Here is a 22,270-nt window from a genome sequence, read left to right on the forward strand (position 1 = left end):
ATCAATAATCGTATCAGACAACATAGACTTTATTTTTTTAAAAGCTCTTTATTGGAATATAATTGCTTTACACTCTTGTACCAGCTTATGAGGTACACCAAAGTGAATCAGCTGTATTTATACGCATATCCCCATATCCCCTCCCTCCTGTGACCCGCCCCCCCACTCTCCCCATCCAGGCCCTCTAAGGCATCACCCATTATTGAGTTGATCTCCCTTTGTTATACAGCAACTTCCCACTAGCTACCTATTTTACAGTTGGTAGTATATATATGTCTATGCTACTCTCTCACTTTGTCCCAGCTTCCCCTTCGCCCCCCACACCCCCAACCCTGTGTCCTCCAGTCCATTCTCTGCATCTGCATCCTTATTCTCAGACAACATAGACTTTAAAACAAAGTCTATAACAAAAGAAAAAGAAGAGGGGACTTCCCTGGTGGCACAGTGGTTAACAATCCACCTGCCAATGTAGGGGACATGGGTTCGATCCCTGGTCTGGGAAGATCCCACATGCCATGGAACAACTAAGCCCCTGCACCATAACCACTCAGCCTGTGCTCTAGAGCCCGTGAGCCACAACTATTGAGCCTGTGTGCCACAAATACTGAAGCTCACGCACCTAGAGCCCATGCTCTACAACAAGAGAAGCCACCACAATAAGAAGCCTGCGCACCACAATGAAGATTAGCCCCCACTTACTGCAACTAGAGAAAGCCCATGTGCAGCAATGAAGACCCAATGCAGCCAATAAACAAACAAACAAATAAATAAATAAATAAATTTATTTAAAAAAAAAAAGGATACTCTACCCTGCAAGGCTCTCCTTCATATTCGATGGAAAAATCAAAAGCATTACAGACAAGCAAAAGCTAAGAGAATTCAGCATCACCAAACCAGCTTTACAACAAATGCTAAAGGAACTTCTCTAGATGGAAAAGAAAAGGCCACAACTAGAAAATTACAATGGGAAAGCTCACCAATAGAGGCAAACATACAGTAAAGGTAGGAAATCACCCACACACAAATATGATATTAAAACCAGCAATTACCAAAAGAGGATATTGGAAATGCATTTGAGATTAAGAGGCCATGAACTTAAAAACAATTCTGTATATATACAGACTGCTATATCAAAACCTCATGATAACTGCAAACCAAAAATCTACAATAGATATATATACAAAAAAGAAAAAAGAATCCAAACACAACACTAAAGATAAGTCATCAAATCACCAGAGAAGAAAACAAAAAAGGAAAGGAAGAAAAAAGACCTGCAAAGACAAATCCAAAACAATTAACAAAATGGCAATAAGAAGATACATATTGGTAATTACCTTAAATGTAAATGGATTAAATTCTCTAACCAAAAGATATAGACTGGCTGAATGGATACAAAAATAAGACTTGTATATATGCTGTCTACAAGAAACCCACTTTGGATCTAGGGACACATACAGACTGAAAGTGAAGGGATGGAAAAAGTATTCCATGCACATGGAAATCAAAAGAAAGCTGGAGTTGGACTTCCTAGGTGGTGCAGTGGTTAAGAATCCATCTGCCATTGCAGGGGATACAGGTTCGATCCCTGCTCCAGGACGATTCCACATGCCTCAGAACAACTAAGCCTGTGAGCCACAACTATTGAGCCTGTGCTCTAGAGCCTGTGAGCCACAACTATTGAGCCCATGTACTGCAAATACTGAAGCCCGCGTGCCTAGAGCCTGTGCTCCACAGCAAGAGAAGCCATGGCAATGAGGAGCCTGTGCACCACAATGAAGAGTAGCCCGCACTCACTGCAACTAGAGAAAGCCCGTGTGCAGCAATGAAGACCCAACACAGCCAATAAATAAGTAAATAAATAAATTTATGTTAGAAAGAAAGAAAGCTGGAGTAGCAATACTCATATCAGACAAACTAGGATTTAAAATAAGGACTGTTACAAGACTTAAAGAAGGACACTACATAATGGTCAAGGGATCAATCCAAGAAGAAGATATAACAATTGTAAATACATATGCACCCAACATAGGAGCACCTCAGTATATAATGCAAATGCTAACAGCCATAAAAGGAGAAACTGACAGTAACAAAATAAAGGTGAGGGGCTTTAATACCCCACTTTCATCAATGGACAGATCATCCAGACAGAAAAATCAATAAGGAAATACAGGCTTAAATGACACATTAGACCAGATGGACTTAATTGATATGTATAATTCTTTCCACAAAACAAAACAAAAACAAACAAACAAAAGACAGACCAATTATCACTGATGAACATAGACATAAAAATTCTCAACAAAACACTAGCAAACCAAATCCAATGATACATTAAAAGGATCATACACCATGATCAAGTGGGATTTATCCCAGGGATGCAAGGATTTTTCAGTATCCCCAAATCAATCAGTGTGATACACCGCATCAACAAATTGAAGAATAAAAACCATATGATCATTTCAATAGATGCAGAAAAAGCTTTTGACAAAATTCAACACCCATTTATGATAAAAACTCTCCAGAAAGTGGGCATAGAGGGAACCTACCTCAACATAATAAAGGCCATATATGACAAACCTACAGCTAACATCATACTTAACGGTGAAAAGCTGAAAGCATTTCTTCTCAAGACAAGGATGTCCACTGTTGCCACCTTTATTCAACATAGTTTTGGAGGTCCTAGCCACAGCAATCAGAGAAGAAAAAGAAATAAAAGGAATCCAAATTGGAAAAGAAGAAGTATAACTGTCACTGTAGATGACATGATACTATACACAGACAATCCTAAAGATGCTACCAGAAAACTAATAGAGCTCATCAATGAATTTGATAAAGTTGCAGGATATAAAATTAATACACAGAAATCTGTTGAATTTCTCTACACTGAAAACTAAAGATCAGAAAGAGAAATTAAGAAAATAATCCCATTTACCATCACATCAAAAAGAATAAGATGCCTAGGAATAAACCAACCTAAGAAATTGAAGATGACACAAACAGATAGAAAGATATATCATGTTCTTGGATTGGAAGAATCAGTATTGTCAAATGACTATACTACCCAAAGCAACCTACTGATTCCCTATCAAATTACCAATGGCACTTTTTTGCACATCTAGAAAAAATATCTTAAAATTTGTATGGAAACACAAAAGACCCTGAATAGCCAAAGCAATCTTGAGAAAGAAAAATGGAGCTGGAGGAATGAGGCTCCCTGACTTCAGACTATATTATAAAGCTACAGTAATCAAAACAATATGATACTGGCACAAAAACAGAAATATAGATCTTGGAACAGCACACAAAGCCCATAAAGAAACCCATGCACCTACGGTCAATTAATCTGTGACAAAGGAGGCAAGAATATATAATGGAGAAAAGACAGTCTCTTCAATAAGTGCTGCTGGGAAACTGGAAAGCTACATGTAAAAGAATGAAATTAGTACACTCCCTAACACCATACACAAAAATAAACTCCAAATGGGTTAAAGATCTAAATATAAGACCAGACACTATAAAACTCTTAGAGGAAAATATAGGAAGAACAATCTTTGACATAAATCACAGCAATATCTCTTTAAATCTACCCCCTAGAGTCATAAAAATAAAAAAAAAAAAGAAACAAATAGGACCTAATTAAACTTAAAAGCTTTTGTACAGCAAAGGAAACCATAAGCAAAATGAAAAGACAACCCACAGAATGGGAGAAAATATTTGCAAATGATGCAACCAACAAGGGATTAATCTCCAAAATATACAAACAGCTCATGCAGCTCAATATCAAAAATAAAAATAAACCAACAACCCAATCAAAAAAATGGGCAGAAGACCTAAATAGACATCTCTCCAAGGAGGACATACAGATGGCCAAGGGGCACACGAAAGGATGCTCAACATCACTAATTATTAGAGAAGTGTAAATCAAAAAAACAGTGAGGTATTACTTCACACTGGTCAGAATGGTCATCATCAAAAAGTTTACAAACAATAAATCCTGGAGAGGGTGTGGAGAAAAGACAACCCTATCGTACTGTTGATGGCAATGTAAATTGGTTCAGCTACTATGGAGAACAGTATGGAGTTTCTTTAAAAAACTAAAAATAGAGCTACCATATGACCCAGCAATCCCACTCCTGGGTATATATCTGGAGAAAACCATACTTCAAAAAGATACATGCACCTCAATGTTCACTGCAGCACTATTTACAATAGCCAAGACATGGAAGCAACCTAAAAGTCCATCAATAGATGAATGGATAAAGAAGATATGGTACATATACACAATGGAATATTACTCAGACATAAAAAAGAACAAAATAATGCCATTTGCAGCAACACAGATGGACCTAGAGATTGTCATACTGAGTGAAGTAAATTAGAAAGTGAAAGACAAATATCCTATGATATCACTTATACATAGAATCTAAAAAAAGAACTTATTTACAAATAGATATAGCCCCAGAGACTTCAAAAACAAACTTAAGGTCACCAGGGGTTGGGGGTGGGGGGTAGGGATAAACTGGGAGATTGAGATTGACATATACACACTACTATATATAAAATAGATAGCTAATAAGGACCTACTGTATAGCATAGGGAACTCTACTCAGTACTCTGCAATAACCTACATGGGAAAAGAGTCTGAAAAAGAATAGATATATGTATATGTATAAATGAATCACGTTGCTGTACACCTGAAAATAACACAACATTGTATATCAACTATACTCCAACATAAAATAAAATATTTTTAAAATCTTAAAAGGATTAATACAAGAAGAGGATATTACACCTATAAACATATATGCAGCCAATACTGAAGCACCTAAATACATAAACCAAATACTGACAGACATAAAAGGAGAAAAGGATATTAATACAATAATAATAAGGGACTTTAACACCATACTTGCATCAATGGACAGAACATCCAGACAGAAAATCAATAAGGGAATGGTACTCTTAAATGATACCATAGATCACTTGGACTTAATAGAAATCTACAGGACATTCCATCCCAAAACAGCTGAATACACATTCTTTTCAAGTGCACTTAGAACATTCTTCAAGATAGATCACATGCTAGGCCATAAAACAAGTCTCAACAAACTTACGAAGCTAAAAATCATATCAAGCATTTTTTTCAGACCATGCCGCCATGAAACTAGAAATCAATTACAGGAAGGAAAAAGGGAAAAACACAAATATGTGGAGACTAAACAACATGTTATTAACAAACCAAGGGTCAATGAAGAAATCCAAGAGGAAATCAGAAAATACCTCAAGACAAATGAAAATGTAAACACAACTTTCCAAAATCTATGGGATGCAACAAAAGCAGTTCTAAGATGGTAGTTCATAGTGATACAAGCTTACCTCAAGAAACAAGAATATTTTCAGATAAACAACCTATCCTACAATTTAAGGGATTTAGAAAAAGAAGAGCAAAGCTCAAAGTCAACAGAAAGAAGAAAATAATAAAGGAAAATAAATAATAATAATGTAAATAAAATACAGACCAAAAAACAACTGAAAATATCAATGAAACCAAGAGCTGGTTTTTTTGAAAAGATAAACAAAATTCCTAAGCCTTTAGCCAGACTGATCAAGGAAAAAAGAGGGAGGACCCAAATAAACAAAATAAGAAATTAAAGAGGAGAAATTACAACAGATATCACAGAGACACAAAAAAATCATAAGAGAATATCACAAACATTTATATGCCAACAAACTGGACGACCTAGAAGAAATGAATAAATTTCTAGAAACACACAACCTTCCAAGACTGAATCAGGGAGAAACAGACATTCTGAACAAACAGTGAACTAGAATTAGTAATCAAAAAAATTCCAGCAAACAAAAGTCCAGGACTGGACTGCTTCACAGGGGAATTTTACCAAACATGTAAAGAAAAGATAATACCTAACATTCTCAAACTATTCCAAAAAATTGAAGATGAGGGAACACTCCCAAATTCATTTTATGAGGCCAGCATTACCCTAATACCAAAACCAGACAAAGACACTCCAAAAAAAGGAAATTACAGGCCAATATTTCTGATCAATATAGATGCAAAAATCCTCAACAAAATATTAGCAAGCTGAATCCAACAATTTATAAAAAGGGTTATACACCATGATCAAGTGGGATTTATTCAAGGGATGCAATAATGGTTTAGTATTTGCAAATCAGTCCATGTGATATACCACATTAACAAAAGGAAGGACAAAAATTACATGATCGTCTCAATGAATGCAGAAAAAGCATTTAACAAAATTCAACATCCATTCATGATAATAACTCTCATCCGAATTGGTATAGAGAGAGCATATCTCAATATAATAAAGACCATATATGATAAAATCATAGCTAATATCATACTCAATAGTGAAAAACTGAAAGTTTTTTCCTCTAAAATCAGAAATAAACACCCTTTCTATTTAACATAGTATTAGAAGTCCTAGCCACAGTAATCAGACAAGAAATAAAAGACATCCAAATTGGAAGGGAAGAAGTAAAACTGTCACTATTTTCAGACAACATGATAGTATATTTTAAAAAAGCCCTAAATTCTCCAACAACAACAGCAAAAAACTATTAGAACTAATAAATGAATTCAGGAAAAGTTGCAGGATACAAGACTAATATATAGAAATCTATTGCTTTTCTGTACACTAATAATGAAGTATCAGAAAGACAAAAGAAAACAATCCCAGTAAAGTCACATAAAAAAGAATAACATACCTAGGAATAAACTTAACCAAGCAGGTGAAAAATATATTCTCTGAAAACTATGAAACATTGATGAAGGAATTTGAAAATGACATAAAAGAAATGGAAAGATATTCTGTGTTCATGGATTGGAAGAATTAATATTGTTAAAATGACCATACTACCAAAGTGATCTACAGATTTAATACAAACTCTACCAAAATACCCATGACATTTTTAAAAGAACTAGAACAAATAATTCTAAAATGTATATGGAACCAGAAAAGACCCCAAACATCCAAATCAATCTTGAGAAAAAAAGAACAAAGCTGGAGTTATCACATTCCCTGGCTTCAGAGTATATTACAAAGCTACAGTAATAAAAAACAGCATGGTACTGGCACAAAAACAGACATATACAACAATAGGACAAAATAAGAGAGCCCTCAAATAAACCCACACACTATGGTCAATTAATTTATGACAAGAGATCAAGAATATACAATTGGGAAACTCTTCAATAAGTGATGCTGGGAAAACTGGGCAACTACATGTAAAAGAATGAAATTAGAACATTTTCTCACACCATATATAAAAATAAACTCAGAATAGATTAAAGACCTAAGACTGGAAACCATAAAACTCCCAGCAGAAAACATAGGTGAAAAACTCTTTGAAATAAATTATAGCAATTTTTTTTTGGATCTGTCTCCTAAGGCAAAGGAAACAGAAGCAAAAAAACAGCAACAAAACCAAAAACAAAACAAATGGGACCTAAACTTAAAAGCTTTTTCACAGGAGGGGAAACCAACAACAAGATGAAAAAACAACCTGCTGAATGGAAGAAAATACCTGCAAATGATATGACTGATAAGGGGTTAACCTCCAAAATATATAAACAGTTCATACAACTCAATATCAAAAAAAAAAAAAAAATGGGCAGAAGACGTGAATAGACATTTTTCCAAAGACATACAGGTGGCTAACAGGCACATGAAAAGATGCTCAACGTCCTAATCATCAGAGAAATACAAATCAAAACCACAATGAGTTATCACCTTACACCTGTCAGAATGGCTATCATCAAAAAACCACAAATAACAAATATTGGTGAAGATGTGGAGAAAAGGGAACCCTAGTACACTGTGGGAATGTAGACTGGTACAGCCACTATGTAAAAAAGTATAGAGGCTCCTCAAAGAACTACAAACAGAACAATCATATGATCCAGCAATTCTACTACTGGGTATATATCTAGTGTATAAGTATATATATATATATATATATATATATATATACACACATATATTTATTCATATATATTCATATATATAGGCATATAATCTATAAAAACATTAAATTACTATATTATACACCTGAAACTAATATTGCAAATAAACTATATTTCAATTTTTTAAAAGGTAAAAAAATCTTTGGGGGAAATGTTTTTAAGAGTCAAATATCTTTCCAGTCCTGTCTCTATCCTCCACACTGGCTGATTTAGGGTCCTTCAAATCACCCTGCACATCCCTACCTCTGAGCTTAGTTCTCATACTCCATCTCTCTCTCCCTCTCCTCTTTATCTACCCCAGTTCTACCTGGTCTTCAAGACCCAGGACAAGCGCTTCTCCATAAAGCCAATCACCCCTGACTGAAGGAACTTATCCCTCTAGGAATTCCTTTAACAGTTACCTCTTTATGATTAACTCATCAATTAATTATTGTCATGACATTTCTCCCATAGCTACATTGAATTAATATTTGTCTTACATAGTAATTTAACTTTTTACACATGGTCTTTTCCCCTAACTAGATTATAAATGTCCTAAGAAAGAAGCCTTGTCTTGACATCTTCGCATCTCAACACCTTTTACAATGTTTTTCATGTCATCACATTTAAATAAATGTATATTATTTTGATTTTAATTTTACTTAATTTCAGAGGTATATCAGGAGACGCTTTGAAGCTGGTGCCCACACTAAATAGATTATAAGTTCTTTGAGGACTATTTTGTTCACCACTATAGTCCCAGAATACAGCACTGCCTGGCCTTCAGGAGATGCTCAATAATGCTGACACTTTGTTTATGCTCATGTTTCAATGTGTACTGTTTTTCATCATCAATGAAACAGTAGTTTTTAAAATAGGATTACCATATATTCTGGTTTTCCTGAGACAGCCCTGGTTTTCCCATTGTAATTATTAACAGTGCCTAAGTGCTCCAGTTTGGACAATAAGTTATATGGTCACTTACCCTGAAATCGAAGCAAATTCAGACACTTCATTGATTGTTTTCAACTCTGACTTTGACCTCCTCTGCATGTTTTTGGCTTTAGTTGTTCATTTTTATTATGTTTTGGTGCTCACTTCTGAATCCTTTCGGGGTCTTCCTTACCTTCTTTGGATACAGTTAGGTTTCCATCTTTGTTTGATTCAGTGATGCAGAAACACAGGTTTAACATAACAAAGTGACTTGCTTTTATTTCTCCCTCACAAAAACTGCTTCAACACTGTTTTCTTTTACTAATGTGAAATCTTCTTCTTGCATCATTGCTGGCATCTGAGCATTCATGAGCAGCATAGCAAAGGACAAACTCATGTCTGGAATGAAGGACAAGAACATATTTAGTGAAGTCAGAGAACATTAAAATTTCAGTTCTTTAGGAGTTTGCTGCCAGAAACCAACCTAAACAAATAAATGTGTATTTGCTTGTGTCCAAGGAGAGCCATCAATAATTAATTCTTAACTTTTGTACAGATACTTATTAGAGAACATTGTATAATTAAGGAAACATTCTTATGTTATTTTTGTTGAATTTGAAACCCTTCTTTTTTTAGATTATAATAAAAATCTAATTTTTTTCCTTTCTGAGTTATCCCCCTCTTCTCTCCCACTTTTTAAAACTTTTATATGCTTTTTCTAAACCACCTTCACCCATTATATGCTTTTAATTTTAAAATACAGCTCACTAGGTGGTAAAAGCATTCATAAAGGATTGTGAACATGTGTCTTTCCAAGTTTCTACTTAAGGACAAATAGTTTGATAACTCTGAAATTAAGCATGATACTTAGATCACATTGTTTTGCATTTGCTATAATTTTCAAAATTATTTCTGAAGCAAAAGTTTAATGTTGGCTTAACTGCTTAAATGTATCATGCTGACCAGAATCCTGTTCAATTATTTTTATATGCATTATAAAATTTCCCATTTTTGCATTAAATAAACAGGGGGAAATGTCAAGTGATACTTAGATATTGGCACATACAAGAAGTTGGCAGGCAAAGGGAAAAGTGATAAAGTTAGAAGTTTTTAGACTTCCAGTTACAATCCAGCTTTTCAGATTTGATAGTGTATTTCCAAAGTGAAAATAAGATATTCAGTAACCATTGCTGTCTGTGATTACAAATAGGATCATCCATTGCCTAGCCTTGCAGGAGTGCCATTTTATTTTTAGTGCAAAATCCTTGCTTAAAGAATGTAGTTTTATACAACTGATAGACCAAACTATATCCAAACTTTTATAAAAGATTAACTATTCTTGTTTTTTTTATCACATAGGCATATCCCAAATGCTTCTACTGATTCATTTTCAGCCATCAAAGAGCCAATGCCTTTTTAAAAGAAATCTTCTGTGGTCTTGTTTTTAATGGCTCAACTGTCTAATAAAATTGAGTAGAGGTTTACACTGAGAAATTATGGTTTAGGCGTTATTCCCCATGAAGTATTACAGTTAATCTATGTTCAGACTGCTTCCCTCCACCAATGTGAACAACTTTTTTCCCCAAACAGTGTTAAAAGCCACTTTACAACACTTGATTTCATATAGTGTAGATTCACTGTTGTTACGTACATATTCAAGTATATCATTTGGGTGGAAGTGTTGAGAAGCATGAACTTTTTGTTGTTTTTGTTTTACCTAGAACATTAATTTATCCAGAATGGCAGCTTTAGCAGATGGTCACAATCCATTTTCTAAATCAGATTTTACTATATGGATCCAAAGTATCCTAGCTCTTTGTCAAAGATGATCTATAGAAATAGTGATGATGTACTTTTTAAAATTGTTGCAATATTAGAGTCGCCATTTTCACCTTCTTTTAAAAGATGCAATTTCTTTGCAGGTTTGTGAAGTTCTTGCAAACTAATATTACAGGAAAATTTAAAATAAATTCTCAGGCATGTTTGCAAATATGGCACGTGTTATATACATGTTAGGAAATTCTACTTTTCTTAATCTTATCTTTTTAAAGTATGCCTAATGAAAGACATTCCACTATTATAATACATAATGCTCAGCTTTTCATAGAAAAATATTTAACTGAATTTTATGTTTATACAGGTATTTCACATAGTACTTTGTTCTTCATAATGCAGCCACTATAACTTGACAAATCATTGCACTACTTTAAAAATTTTTAGTAATATCATGAATTTAATTTGCTTAAGATTTAGTACATTTTGTAACTCTTGAACTCTTGACAAATTGCATTGGGAAAAGAAGCCTTCCTTAATAGTTACTTAGTCTCCCTCACCCCATATCTACCCCCAGTAAAGCATCATCTTCATTTAGAATGGTATTCTGTTTTATGATATGTTTTCAAATAGAGTTCAAACTTTGCAACTCAGTTCAACACAAATCTGTTGAGCTTTAAAATGTATTTGAAGTAATATTTAAATAGGCATTTAAAATTATGAATTAGATGTTTTTAAATTTATGCATAGTAATTTTGCACTGTAAAATAATTCCCTTCCCCTTTTCCCTGTCTGCCACTCTGAATATGTTTATTAAAATATTTTTTTAAACATAAAAAAAATAAAATACAGCTCACTTATTTTTTTCTGTCACCTTTTAGGTGAATAAATTCTTTTTTTTTTAAGCTCTTTATTGGAATACAATTGCCTTACACTCTTGTACCAGCTTTTGAGGTACACCAAAGTGAATCAGCTGTATTTATACATACATCCCCATATCCCCTCCCTCCCGCAGCTTCCTCCCACCCTCCCTGTCCTGGCCCTCTAAGGCAACACCCATCATCGAGTTGATCTCCCTTTGCTATACAGCAACTTCCCACTAGCTATCTATTTTATAGTTGGTAGTGTATATATGTCTATGCTACTCTCCCACTTCGTCCCAGCTTCCCCTACACCCCCCACCCCCCCAACCCCGTGACCTCCAGTCCATTCTCTGCATCTGCATCCTTATTCTTGCCCTGTCACTGGGTTCATCAGTACCATTATTTTTTTAGATTCCGTATATATGAGTTAGCATACAGTATTTGTTCTTCTGAATAAATTCTTACAAATGTCTGTTAAAAATTATACTTATTTCGGGTTTAAAAAATCTATACTTGGACTTCCCTGGTGGCGCAGTGGTTAAGAATCTGCCTGCCAATGTAGGGGACACCGGTTCGAGCCCTGCTCTGGGAAGATTCCACATGCCACGGAGCAACTAAGCCCGTGCGCCACAACTATTGAGCCTGTGCTCTACAGCCTGTGAGCCACAACTATTGAGCCCGTGTGCCACAACTATTGAAGCCCGCGTGCCTACAGCCCGTGCTCCGCAACAAGAGAAGCCACGGCTATGAGGAGCCCGCGCACCACAACATAGAGTAGCCCCCGCTCTCAGCAACTAGAGAAAAGCCCATGTGCAACAACGACGACCCAATGCAGCCAATAAATAAATAAAATAAATAAATTAAAAAAAAAAATCTATACTTATTTCAATATAAATTTTAATAGATGGCAAAATTCTAAAATTCCTAGTATTTATAATGAAATTGGGCAGTACTTACTATTTTAACCCATATTTCATTTTCAATGTATAGTGTTGGAATTAATAATAGCAGTAATACAAGGAGCAAAAGATAAGCCCTCATCTAAAAGGAGCTTATAGTCTATTTTGAAAACATCACACATATACATACCACAGCTGAAGGATAATTTTAAGGTAGTTTATAAACAAGTGAGAGACTGTAGTATTTAAACCACAAAGGTCAGCTCTTAGGCAATTCAAATTCAGGGAAGACAGTTGTGTAGAGACAGCTTTGGAGAAGAGTTGATTCTTTCCTCCTTGAAGATAGTATAGTGTAAGGGTAAATTGCTGGAGGGGTAAAGGGGACTTTCTAGGCAGTGAGTAGCTTGAGCCAAACCTTCCTGGTGGAAATTAGCATGGGTAAGAGACTGGCCTGATAGGAGTAGCTGAGAGTGTACTGGAAGCCAGAATGGCAGGGATCTTGCGAAAACCTTCACACAGGACAAAACCCACAGGAAACAGACCAGAGGAGAGCTATTCTCATTGAAGCTGGGGAGGGGCTGTTCGCAGAGCTCCACCTGATCATGTCTCCTTCCCTTAGCCCGGGGGTAATCGACCTCCAAGGACTCTACTCTCCCCATGACTCTTTAAAAACCAGTTTTGTCCTCCTTCCCACAATATAGTCTCAATAACATATCTGTCAACAGATAGTATAAAATTCTAAAACTTTGAGTTATTTCCTCTTGTGCTATTTGTATAAGAGCCAAACCCATTAAACAGAATCTTATTGGAATGGAAAAAATATACCATTAATAAAACGTTAACAAGTTCCAGCAGACTTTGAGCCTAGCATAAGCTTTATTTCATAGAATAAAATTCTCCAGGCACCAAATGATAAAACGTTTGAGATGACAAATGGAATTTAACCTATTCTTCCAAACATGAAAGGGAACTTGTTTTCTTGGAGAGTTAGTCTTGGAGAATTTTTCCACTAAGCAAAAGCTGGCTTTCCTAAAATAGTAGGATTTAAAGAGAACCAACATCAGCTGCTGCCTTTCCATGTCTGCTTTGTCTGCATCAATGTCATTGACTCTGATAGCAAAGTGTTAAGGACTATCTATCTGCTTCTTTTACCTTTGGGGAAAGGATCAAAATATCATTCACTCATCCAACACTGTACTTGGCCCCGGATAAGTCCAGTGAGCTTTGTAAGGGCAGAACTTAATTATGGCTAAGCAGCGTGAAGTTTGTTTTGGCTCCAGGATACGAAGCAGCAGCATGTGTCTGCAACCTGTGGAGCAGCTTCCTAGAAAAGCGCTGTGATAGTTTCCTAGGGCTGCCATAACAGTACCACAAACTGGGTGTCTCGCAGTTATGAAAGCTGCAAGTCTGAAATCAAGGTGTTGGCAGTGTTAGCTCCTTCTGAGGGAGTGAGCAAGAATCTGTTCCCCTCACTTGCAGTGCTTTGCTGGCAATCTCTGGCATTCCTTGGACTGTGGAAGCATCACCTGACCTCTGCCTTCATCTTCATATGGGGTTCTCCCTGTGTGTGTGTGTATGTTTATGTGTCCACAGTGCCCCTTTTTAAGGACACCAGTCATATTGGATTAGGGGTCCCTTCTACTGCAGTATAACCTCATCTTGACTTATACCTCCAATGACCCTATTTCCAAATAAGGTCACATTCTGAGCTACTGGGTGTTAGGACCTTAACATATGCATTAGGGGAACACAACTGAACCCTTAAAAAGTGCTCAGTCCAATGTTACATCGCACTCCACTCTGGTTCCACCAAGGTTGACCATGGTTGCCCCAAGGTCAGAATCTGATTGAGGTGGTGGAATTCACTCTGGCCACCTGCCCTTACCTCCTCTGAGATTGCACAGCCCCATCAGGCTGGCTAAGAGCTACACGGACACCAGGCTTTGATAAAGTGACTTCCCTCTGGATTTACACCAATGAACCTCCTTCTACTTCTGCTGTTCGGGGGCAAAGGTAGGCATGACTATGCTGAGGTGAGTCTCAGCCACCAACCAGAGCTGCATTCATGCTTTTCTTTCTGTGTGATAAGTGCCCACAGCCTACATCATGCCCTCCTTTGCAGATTCAATTTAAAGACAGGCTTGGAACTGAGGTCAGTTGGAGAGGTAAAATGGCATAAGCAAATAGTTACTTCTTACCTTTCTAAGCTGCTTTTAGTCAGTTTCTCATTTCATCCTTCTCTTCTTAAAGATATTTATTTTTAAATAAAGGTTTTCTCCCTTGCAGCTTGATTTTTCCATCTGTTTGATTCTTGCAGTGAAGTCTTACGCCGTGTTTGTCTTCTCACAGCTTGTTGTCATGGGAATGATTATAAGATGGCAAATTTCAACACTACCTTCCAAGCACCCTGAAAGAGATGGAGAAAATGGGCAGAATAGAAATGTGCTCTTAGGGCTTCCTAGGTGGCGCAGTGGTTAAGAATCCGCCTGACAATGCAGAGGTCATGGGTTCGATCCCAGCTCCAGGAAGATCCCACATGCCACAGAGCAACTAAGACCATGTGCCAACAACAACAAAAAAAAGAAATGTGCTCTTAGCTGAACACACGCCTCTGGTTACTGGCCAGTGCACAGCAGAAGGAAACTTCAGAGTAACAAGGGATACATTAATGTTTATGTATATGTCAAATTGATCCCCAAGACAAGTCTCCTCTTATCTAAGGAATAATAAGCACTAGAAACCCAGGAATTGGCCCAGGAAGATGAGCCCTTGTGATTCACAAATGAAAGAATGCTTTTTGCTGAAGAAACAAGGTGCTTCAGTGGCCCTGTTGAGAGTTTGAGTTGGTTTGAGGGTGTTGGCTTACTTCCTGCGCCCCCTCAAGCCCACATGAAGGCACGCCTGACGTTCTGGGAAAGTATGCTAGGCTGTAACAGCCTTGCCTCCAAGGTCTTAGGGGAAAATGAAGCACTGATTTGCCCAATAGTCTGGTTATATTTTCTGTTGTTCCTGGATAGAGGCAGGGAAATATCACAAAGAGATAAAGAGAGAAAGCCTTATGTTCTTTATTTTTCATGAGAAAAACTACTGTACAATAATTAAATAACCCACCCCCAAGTCACATATTGTTTAGATGACACAGGAGCATAGCATCCTGGTCTGAGCTCTAGATATAAAGTGAAATTGCCATCATTTGGCTTCTTTATCCAGCTGCCTAGATGCCCTAGCTAGTGCAATCAGCCTATGACTACGTATATTTGCCTGTGGTTTTTAATGTAAAAACATCTATTGTTCTTATGTAATTTATTTTTTCTTGTTATTTTCTTTTAGATAAAAATATATACTCTGGAAGAGCAAGATATTTTATCTATTTCAGTTGAAAAGCATGTGGAAAGACCAGCACACTTGGCTTATCATCTCTTGTCGGACTTTACCAAGCGACCTTTGTGGGACCCCCACTGCATGTAAGAATAAATTTAAAATATTTTATTATTCAACCCTGACATCGAGTAAAAGATGACTCCCACATTGCCCGATGCATGACCCATTGTTTTATTAATTAAAAAGTATTTGCTAAAGCTTGCTCTGCATGGAAAACAATCTGGTACTATTGAGAGACACAAAAATTATTATAATCATCTATTTTTCATCTATATTGAGTTGACATACTTTACCTACATCTATTGTAATCGTTTCAACAACTCTTCAAAGTTGATATTATTCTCATTTAACAAGAGAGAGGTCCCAAGACTTGCCAACATTATTTAGGCAGTTAAGCAATGGAACCTGAATTGGAACCAAAGTCTGTCAGGCTCCGAATTCCACACTCTTGTACTTTAATACAGTCTTATTGCTCTTGAGGAAGTGATTATCAAATTGTCCCTCCAACTTCCCACTCTTGATCTTTAATTGGTAGTCTCTTCTTTTTCTGTGAAGCAACACTCGCTGGTGAGAAGCTGGGAGAACCAGCTGTGTGAGTATATTCCTTCCTGTTCTCCATGTCTGATCTCCTGTCAGCCTACATCTCTTCTGTTACTTCCTGTCTCCCACATCCCTAATCCAATCTTCTGCACTCTCCCTCCTTTCCTGAAATGTAGAGCTGTGCACCTTGTCAACTGCACTGTCAGGGTAACACCCCTTTCTCCAAGGAGTCCCAGCTCCTGGGCTGCAGAGCCCATGCCTCATGGACACTTTGCTTGAAGGAAAGGATTGGTAAGATTATACCTATTATACCATTTAATTCCTAATTTGAACGAGGTAGAGTTTCATCTTTTAAATGTCCAAATCTCACAGAGATTAACAGCATGTAATAAATAGACAATTGAATACCACTAAAGTGAAACATCTCTGGGCTCATGTGTTGTATTCGCATGGATGCCAGAATGATACATCCTGGTTAACATTACCATAATAAACATTCCAAGAGAAGAGGAAACACTTGACAATTTTCTTGCATTGATCTTTGTAGACACTCTATAAGTACAAAGTTTTTACCAAGAATAATGCCTAACCTTTGCTGCTCTTTTCAAATGTTTCTCCCATTATTATACCACCTGACATTCCAGCCTAATTGAACTTGAATGAATGAATGAATGAATTCTAATTCCACTTACTTTTTTTGTGCATCTATCATGATTCAGGTACTATACCAGGTGCTTTCATTTAATCCTCACAATAACCCCATAGGTATTATTATCTACATTTTATAGATGAAAAAAAAAAGTGACTTGCCTAACAAAACATAGCTTCTAAGTAGCAACCTGGGACTCAAAGGCAAGTTGTTTGATTCCTACCTTAGTGTTCTTTCCCAATATACCATATTCCTTTACCTCAGAGTCCTTAGATTGTCCATATAATTTGCTAGTCTTCAAAATATTATTACATGATCCCAGAGAAAAATAATTTCGTAGAAAAAAAGAAACGTACCTTTCTCTGCAGTGTTGAAGGCAGTGACCTTAGAGTCAGATAGTCAGCATTCTCTTCATCATATACTGAATTACTCCTTCTGTCCAAACAACTCTAAAAACAGACTTTAAGAAATGATGCTGGCTTTGGGGAGATGGTTATGTGAGCAGAAGGGTGAATATGGACACCAGTAACGAAGTTATGCAAACAAACAAAAGAAAGGAATGCCTTATTCTACCAGGTAGAAAAGTGTAGACTTTCTGTCACTTCTATTTACATAGGTCCTGTGAAGTCATAGACTGGGTAAGTGAAGATGATCAGATATATTATATCACTTGTCCTGTGGTGAATGATGACAAACCCAAAGACTTGGTAGTACTTGTTTCACGCAGAAGGCCTCTCAAAGATGGGTGAGTACATGTAATTCAAGTGTTATAGCGATGTCTTATAGCATAGAGTAGAAAGAAAAAGTTGATATGAAAATAAGGAAGTCAATGGAATAAGCATTTTTGGTCTTGAATGATGTTCATATGCATTTTTTCTAGAGGAGGCTTTAGTTATCATTAAAACAAACAAACAAAACAATTGTCTATTAAGTGCCAGCCATGTGCAAAGCATCATGCAAGACTCCTAAAGCAGTTCCCTTTCCTTTTGCTCTATGCAGATGTAAAACTGATATTTAGCAAACCTTTGAAACATTCCATTATTGGTAAAAATGCAGTGAAAGCCAAATAAAACACCAGGAATTGGTTTCGGTTCAGAATTTACAAAGGGTCAACTGTGCTAAACACCCAAAATAGCTGGCTATCAATTAGAGCGTCTGTTCATGGCTTTTCCATGGGCATTGGACTTCTCAGAGAATAGTGGCTAGGCTCTAAGGGGAAGGGTCCCAAGAGCAGGAGTTCAAAGGGATAAGAAGTGGAAGCTGCCAGGGCAGTTATGGTCTACCCCTGGAACTGGCCAGCATTATTTCTGATGTCAAAGCTGACCTACAGAAATGATCCTTCCCATGTGGGATTAATACACACGGATGTTGAGTGTAGTGTAATTTACTATGGCAAAGATATTAAAAATAAACTGAAGCTCCATCTTATTAATTATGGTAGAGCCATACTACAGAGTACTATACCAGCATTAAAAAGGATGAAATAGTTATAGAGGCATTGATACAAAAACACCTCCAAAGCTTTATCATTAGGTGAAAAATCAAATTATAGACCAATATTTGTAAAATGATTATATATATTTAAAAATCTTCATACTCCATTTGCTTACATAAATATTATCTATTTATAAAAAGATCTGGAGGGTCACAATATAATGTGGTCATCTCTAGGATCGGAATGTATTATGGCTAGGGTGGACTAAAAGATGACTTCTATGTTCTAATGTATAGGGTTCTCTATTGTTTGACAGTTCTTTAAAACAATGGTATTATTTTTTCATTAAAAAAAAGAAGAGGACTTCCCTGGTGACACAGTGGTTAGGACTCTGCGCTCCCAAATGCAGGGGGCCCAGGTTCGATCCCTGGTCAGGGAACTAGATCCCACATGCATGCTGCAACTAAGAGTTCGCATGCCTCAACTAAGGAGCCCATGAGCCACAACTAAGGAGCTGGCAAGCCACTACTAAGGAGCCCATGAGCCTCAACTAAGGAGCCCGCCTGTCACAACTAAGACCTGGTGCAACCAAATAAATAAATAAATAAGAAAAAGAAAATAAATTAAAAAAAGAGAGAGACTGAAATTACAACCCTTTAGGGTACCAAAAAAAAAAAACTAGTTTGGAGGTTGACTCCAGCTTTGCAGAGTTGTGCAAAGTATAGGTAATTCTTAGGCTGAAAACACCTATGGCCCTTATTACTATTTGCAATACTTGAATGCAGCATAGAGAATGTTTTCTTATGCATACCACTCATCTAAATGATCTGGGTCTCTATAGTTTTACTTCTACTATACAAACAAGTTGCATTAACTGTAGGAATTTATTTTCTAACAACTATTCTTCATTTTTCTCAAGAACTTAGAAAATGTCCTTTTATCTTTCAGTCACACTTACACGGTGGCAGTGCGGTCAATTATTCTGCCATCAGTCCCACCTTCTCCGCGGTATGTCAGAAGTGAGATCACATGTGCCGGATTTCTCATCCGTGCTATTGACAGCAGTTCATGTACCGTAAGTCTGATGAAACATCTGCAGATTCATTTGCTCCTACAGATAAAGAGAAACCTTTTACCTGGATTTACTGATTGATTGTAATTCTGCAATGTGTGTCCACCCACACCTACCAGGGAATCCTAAGGTCGTCCTTTCAGATCCATTCCCAAAAGATTAGGGTCACAGCCTCCCCTACACCAATAAGACTGAGATCGCTGCTTGAAAAAGCTCCAAGTCAATAAGAAGTTAAAATATTGTTTTGTTTTGTTTTGTTTTGTTGAAACAGGTATCTTACTTTAACCAGATTTCTGCTAGCATCCTTCCTTACTTTGCTGGAAATCTCGGTGGCTGGTCAAAATCCATTGAAGAGACAGCAGCCTCCTGTATACAATTCATAGAGGACACTACTGATGATGGGTTGATAAGCCTATTTTAAATGATAAACTTTAAACTGTCTGTCATTTTATTTTCCACTTTCAATTCCAAGCCCCCTTAGCCCTGACACTTGACAAGCTTCCGGGCCACAAATAATTTACTATCGATTGAAGCAAAATGCAGTTATAAAGAGGTTAAAAACAAAATGCATCCAAGTCCAATACCAGTGATTTGGGTTAACATTAAAAGAGCTTTAAAACTCTGTTTTAGATCATCTGCGGTTCTGCTCTCTTCCAAGGGCACGGGCAATGGAAAATTTCTCATATGCAATAGTGTGTTCTGTAAAATGGTGTAAGTTAGGTTTAAATACTCAAAACATTTTTCAGCTACATGTTCTTTTTGAAAGTTTATAAAATTTTATAAAGTCAGAAATGATAAGTTGGCTAGTTGATTAATAGTATGGGGTTGTTCCATGTACAGCAGGTATCTGTATGTCAGGAACATCTGACAAGATGGATTACATGTTTTAGAGCTTTAAATTAGGAAGACATTAAAACATAATGGAATCCAATCAGCTTTAGTAATAGGAACTACTTTCCTAGTGTCATTTAACATATATCAAGGTAGCTGACCAATTTAGTATCTATTGCACTATATACACTCACAAAGTACCTGCAAAATGTGATATTGTAGAGAAAGAATTAACTGAGCTCTACTTTCATAATCATTACATGAGAACTTTATTCCCTAGACTTTAACATTTATTATTTTACTCTGTCTGTGATCTGTCTTAACTCATAAGACAAACCAGCATACATCAAGTTAGCTTCCTCTACAGGATAACTTTTAAAAGTGGAAGGACTTCTCCATTAGAGTTTAGAGCACTTAAGAGATTAGATACATCCTGCTTTAGTTTATCAAATCTTTACCGCTGGAATTGGGAGATTGGGATGGCATATATATATAAATAATAAGAAAATAAATCAAATTGTACACCTTAAATATATGCAGTTTATTGTATGTCAATTGTATCTCAATAAGAGTTCTTAAAAGAAAAAATCTTTACCTCTGTCCAGATCTGGTTTTAACTATTTTTATTCATCTGTGCCAGCAGGTTTTCATTTATGTGAACTTTGGACTGTGCCCCAATTTTATGAATTAACATTTATATACAATAAGAAGAGTGGATATGTACATTAAAATGCTTACACATTACACTGTAAAAGTGGAAAGATTTTTGAGAATATTTTTAGATTTTTAAAAAGGTGAAAAAATGAGCAGTAAAGAGGGTTATCACACACTAGAGTTTTATATACTAAAATTTCAGCCCTCTCCTACAATTGAAACACCTCGGACTTCTGTCTCTCCTATACCTCTGAATTTATTTTCTTTTTTGGAAACTTTTTCCTGAACAGTAAACAGAAACATTGTGAGGCTGAAGTAACAGACTAACTTTGGCTGGATCACTTTTAGACATAAAGATGTTGCCCACTCTAACTTACAACATAGGCCTAGTCTATACCAGCACTGTCCAATACGGTAGCCACTAGCTACATGTGATCATTTAAATTAAATTAAAATTGAATAAAATTTAAACATCAGGCACACTAGCTCCATTTCAATATTATCAGTTGCATGTGGTCATCACGGCCTAATTTGAAGACCTGGGACTTCCCTGGCAGTCCAGTTGTTAAGACTTCGCCTTCCAATGCAGGGGGTGCGGGTCCGATCCCTGGTAGGGGAGCTAAGATCCTACATGCCTCAGGGCCAGAAAACCAAAACATAAAACAGAAGCAATGCTGAAGTGCTCACTTTTAGACTACTGGACCAAAGAGGCTTTAAAAGGGCGTGACACTGGAAAAGATGCCAATGCATTCAGGCTCTATTTGGGGCATTGCAGAAAGTTTAAAACCTATGGCCTGAAACCGTGACACAACTCTAAGGCATTCCTATTGTAAAATTCAACAACAGCCCTTAGGTTTACATTTCCTTTTTTAATAGAAGTGTGTTTGATTGCTCTTTCACTCATTCAATGAATATTTAATAAGAACCTACTTCGTGTTAGACAATTTTAGGCACTGTGGGTACAGCAAGGAACAGAAGCATACTGATCACATCACAATAAAATAAAATAAATAATATAGAATATTTAGGAGATAAGCATTAAATGGAAAAATAAAGCAGGGTAAACGATGTGAGTGCTGGGGAGGTGTTGGAGGTGGTTGTTCATATTTTAAATAGGGTGGTCACTTGCCAGAAACAGCAGGAAAATGCTTCTACTGCTTCTGGGTCCCCCTCCCCGGGGCTGGGAGGCCAGTGTTTATGGCTCAGTGCAAAGCCTGGAGTCCCTCAGCCCCAAGCCTGGAGTCGCTCAGCCCCAATGA

General features: G+C 36.6%; 1 protein-coding gene across 1 annotated transcript in view; it reads left to right on the forward strand.

Moving 5' to 3' along the window:
* ACOT12 (acyl-CoA thioesterase 12) overlaps nucleotides 1–20,074 on the forward strand; it is a 49,757-nt gene extending 29,683 nt beyond the window's left edge. The window contains exons 12-15 of the mRNA XM_057740182.1: nucleotides 15,780–15,913; nucleotides 17,636–17,764; nucleotides 19,403–19,529; nucleotides 19,798–20,074. Of these exons, the coding sequence (XP_057596165.1) occupies nucleotides 15,780–15,913; nucleotides 17,636–17,764; nucleotides 19,403–19,529; nucleotides 19,798–19,947 (540 nt within the window). The 3' untranslated portion in view covers nucleotides 19,948–20,074. The remainder of the gene's footprint in view (nucleotides 1–15,779; nucleotides 15,914–17,635; nucleotides 17,765–19,402; nucleotides 19,530–19,797) is intronic.
* The last annotated feature ends 2,196 nt before the right edge of the window (nucleotides 20,075–22,270 follow it).

Source organism: Hippopotamus amphibius, chromosome 1 (assembly GCF_030028045.1).
Source record: "Hippopotamus amphibius kiboko isolate mHipAmp2 chromosome 1, mHipAmp2.hap2, whole genome shotgun sequence".
In the NCBI taxonomy this organism is placed as follows: Eukaryota; Metazoa; Chordata; class Mammalia; order Artiodactyla; family Hippopotamidae; genus Hippopotamus; species Hippopotamus amphibius.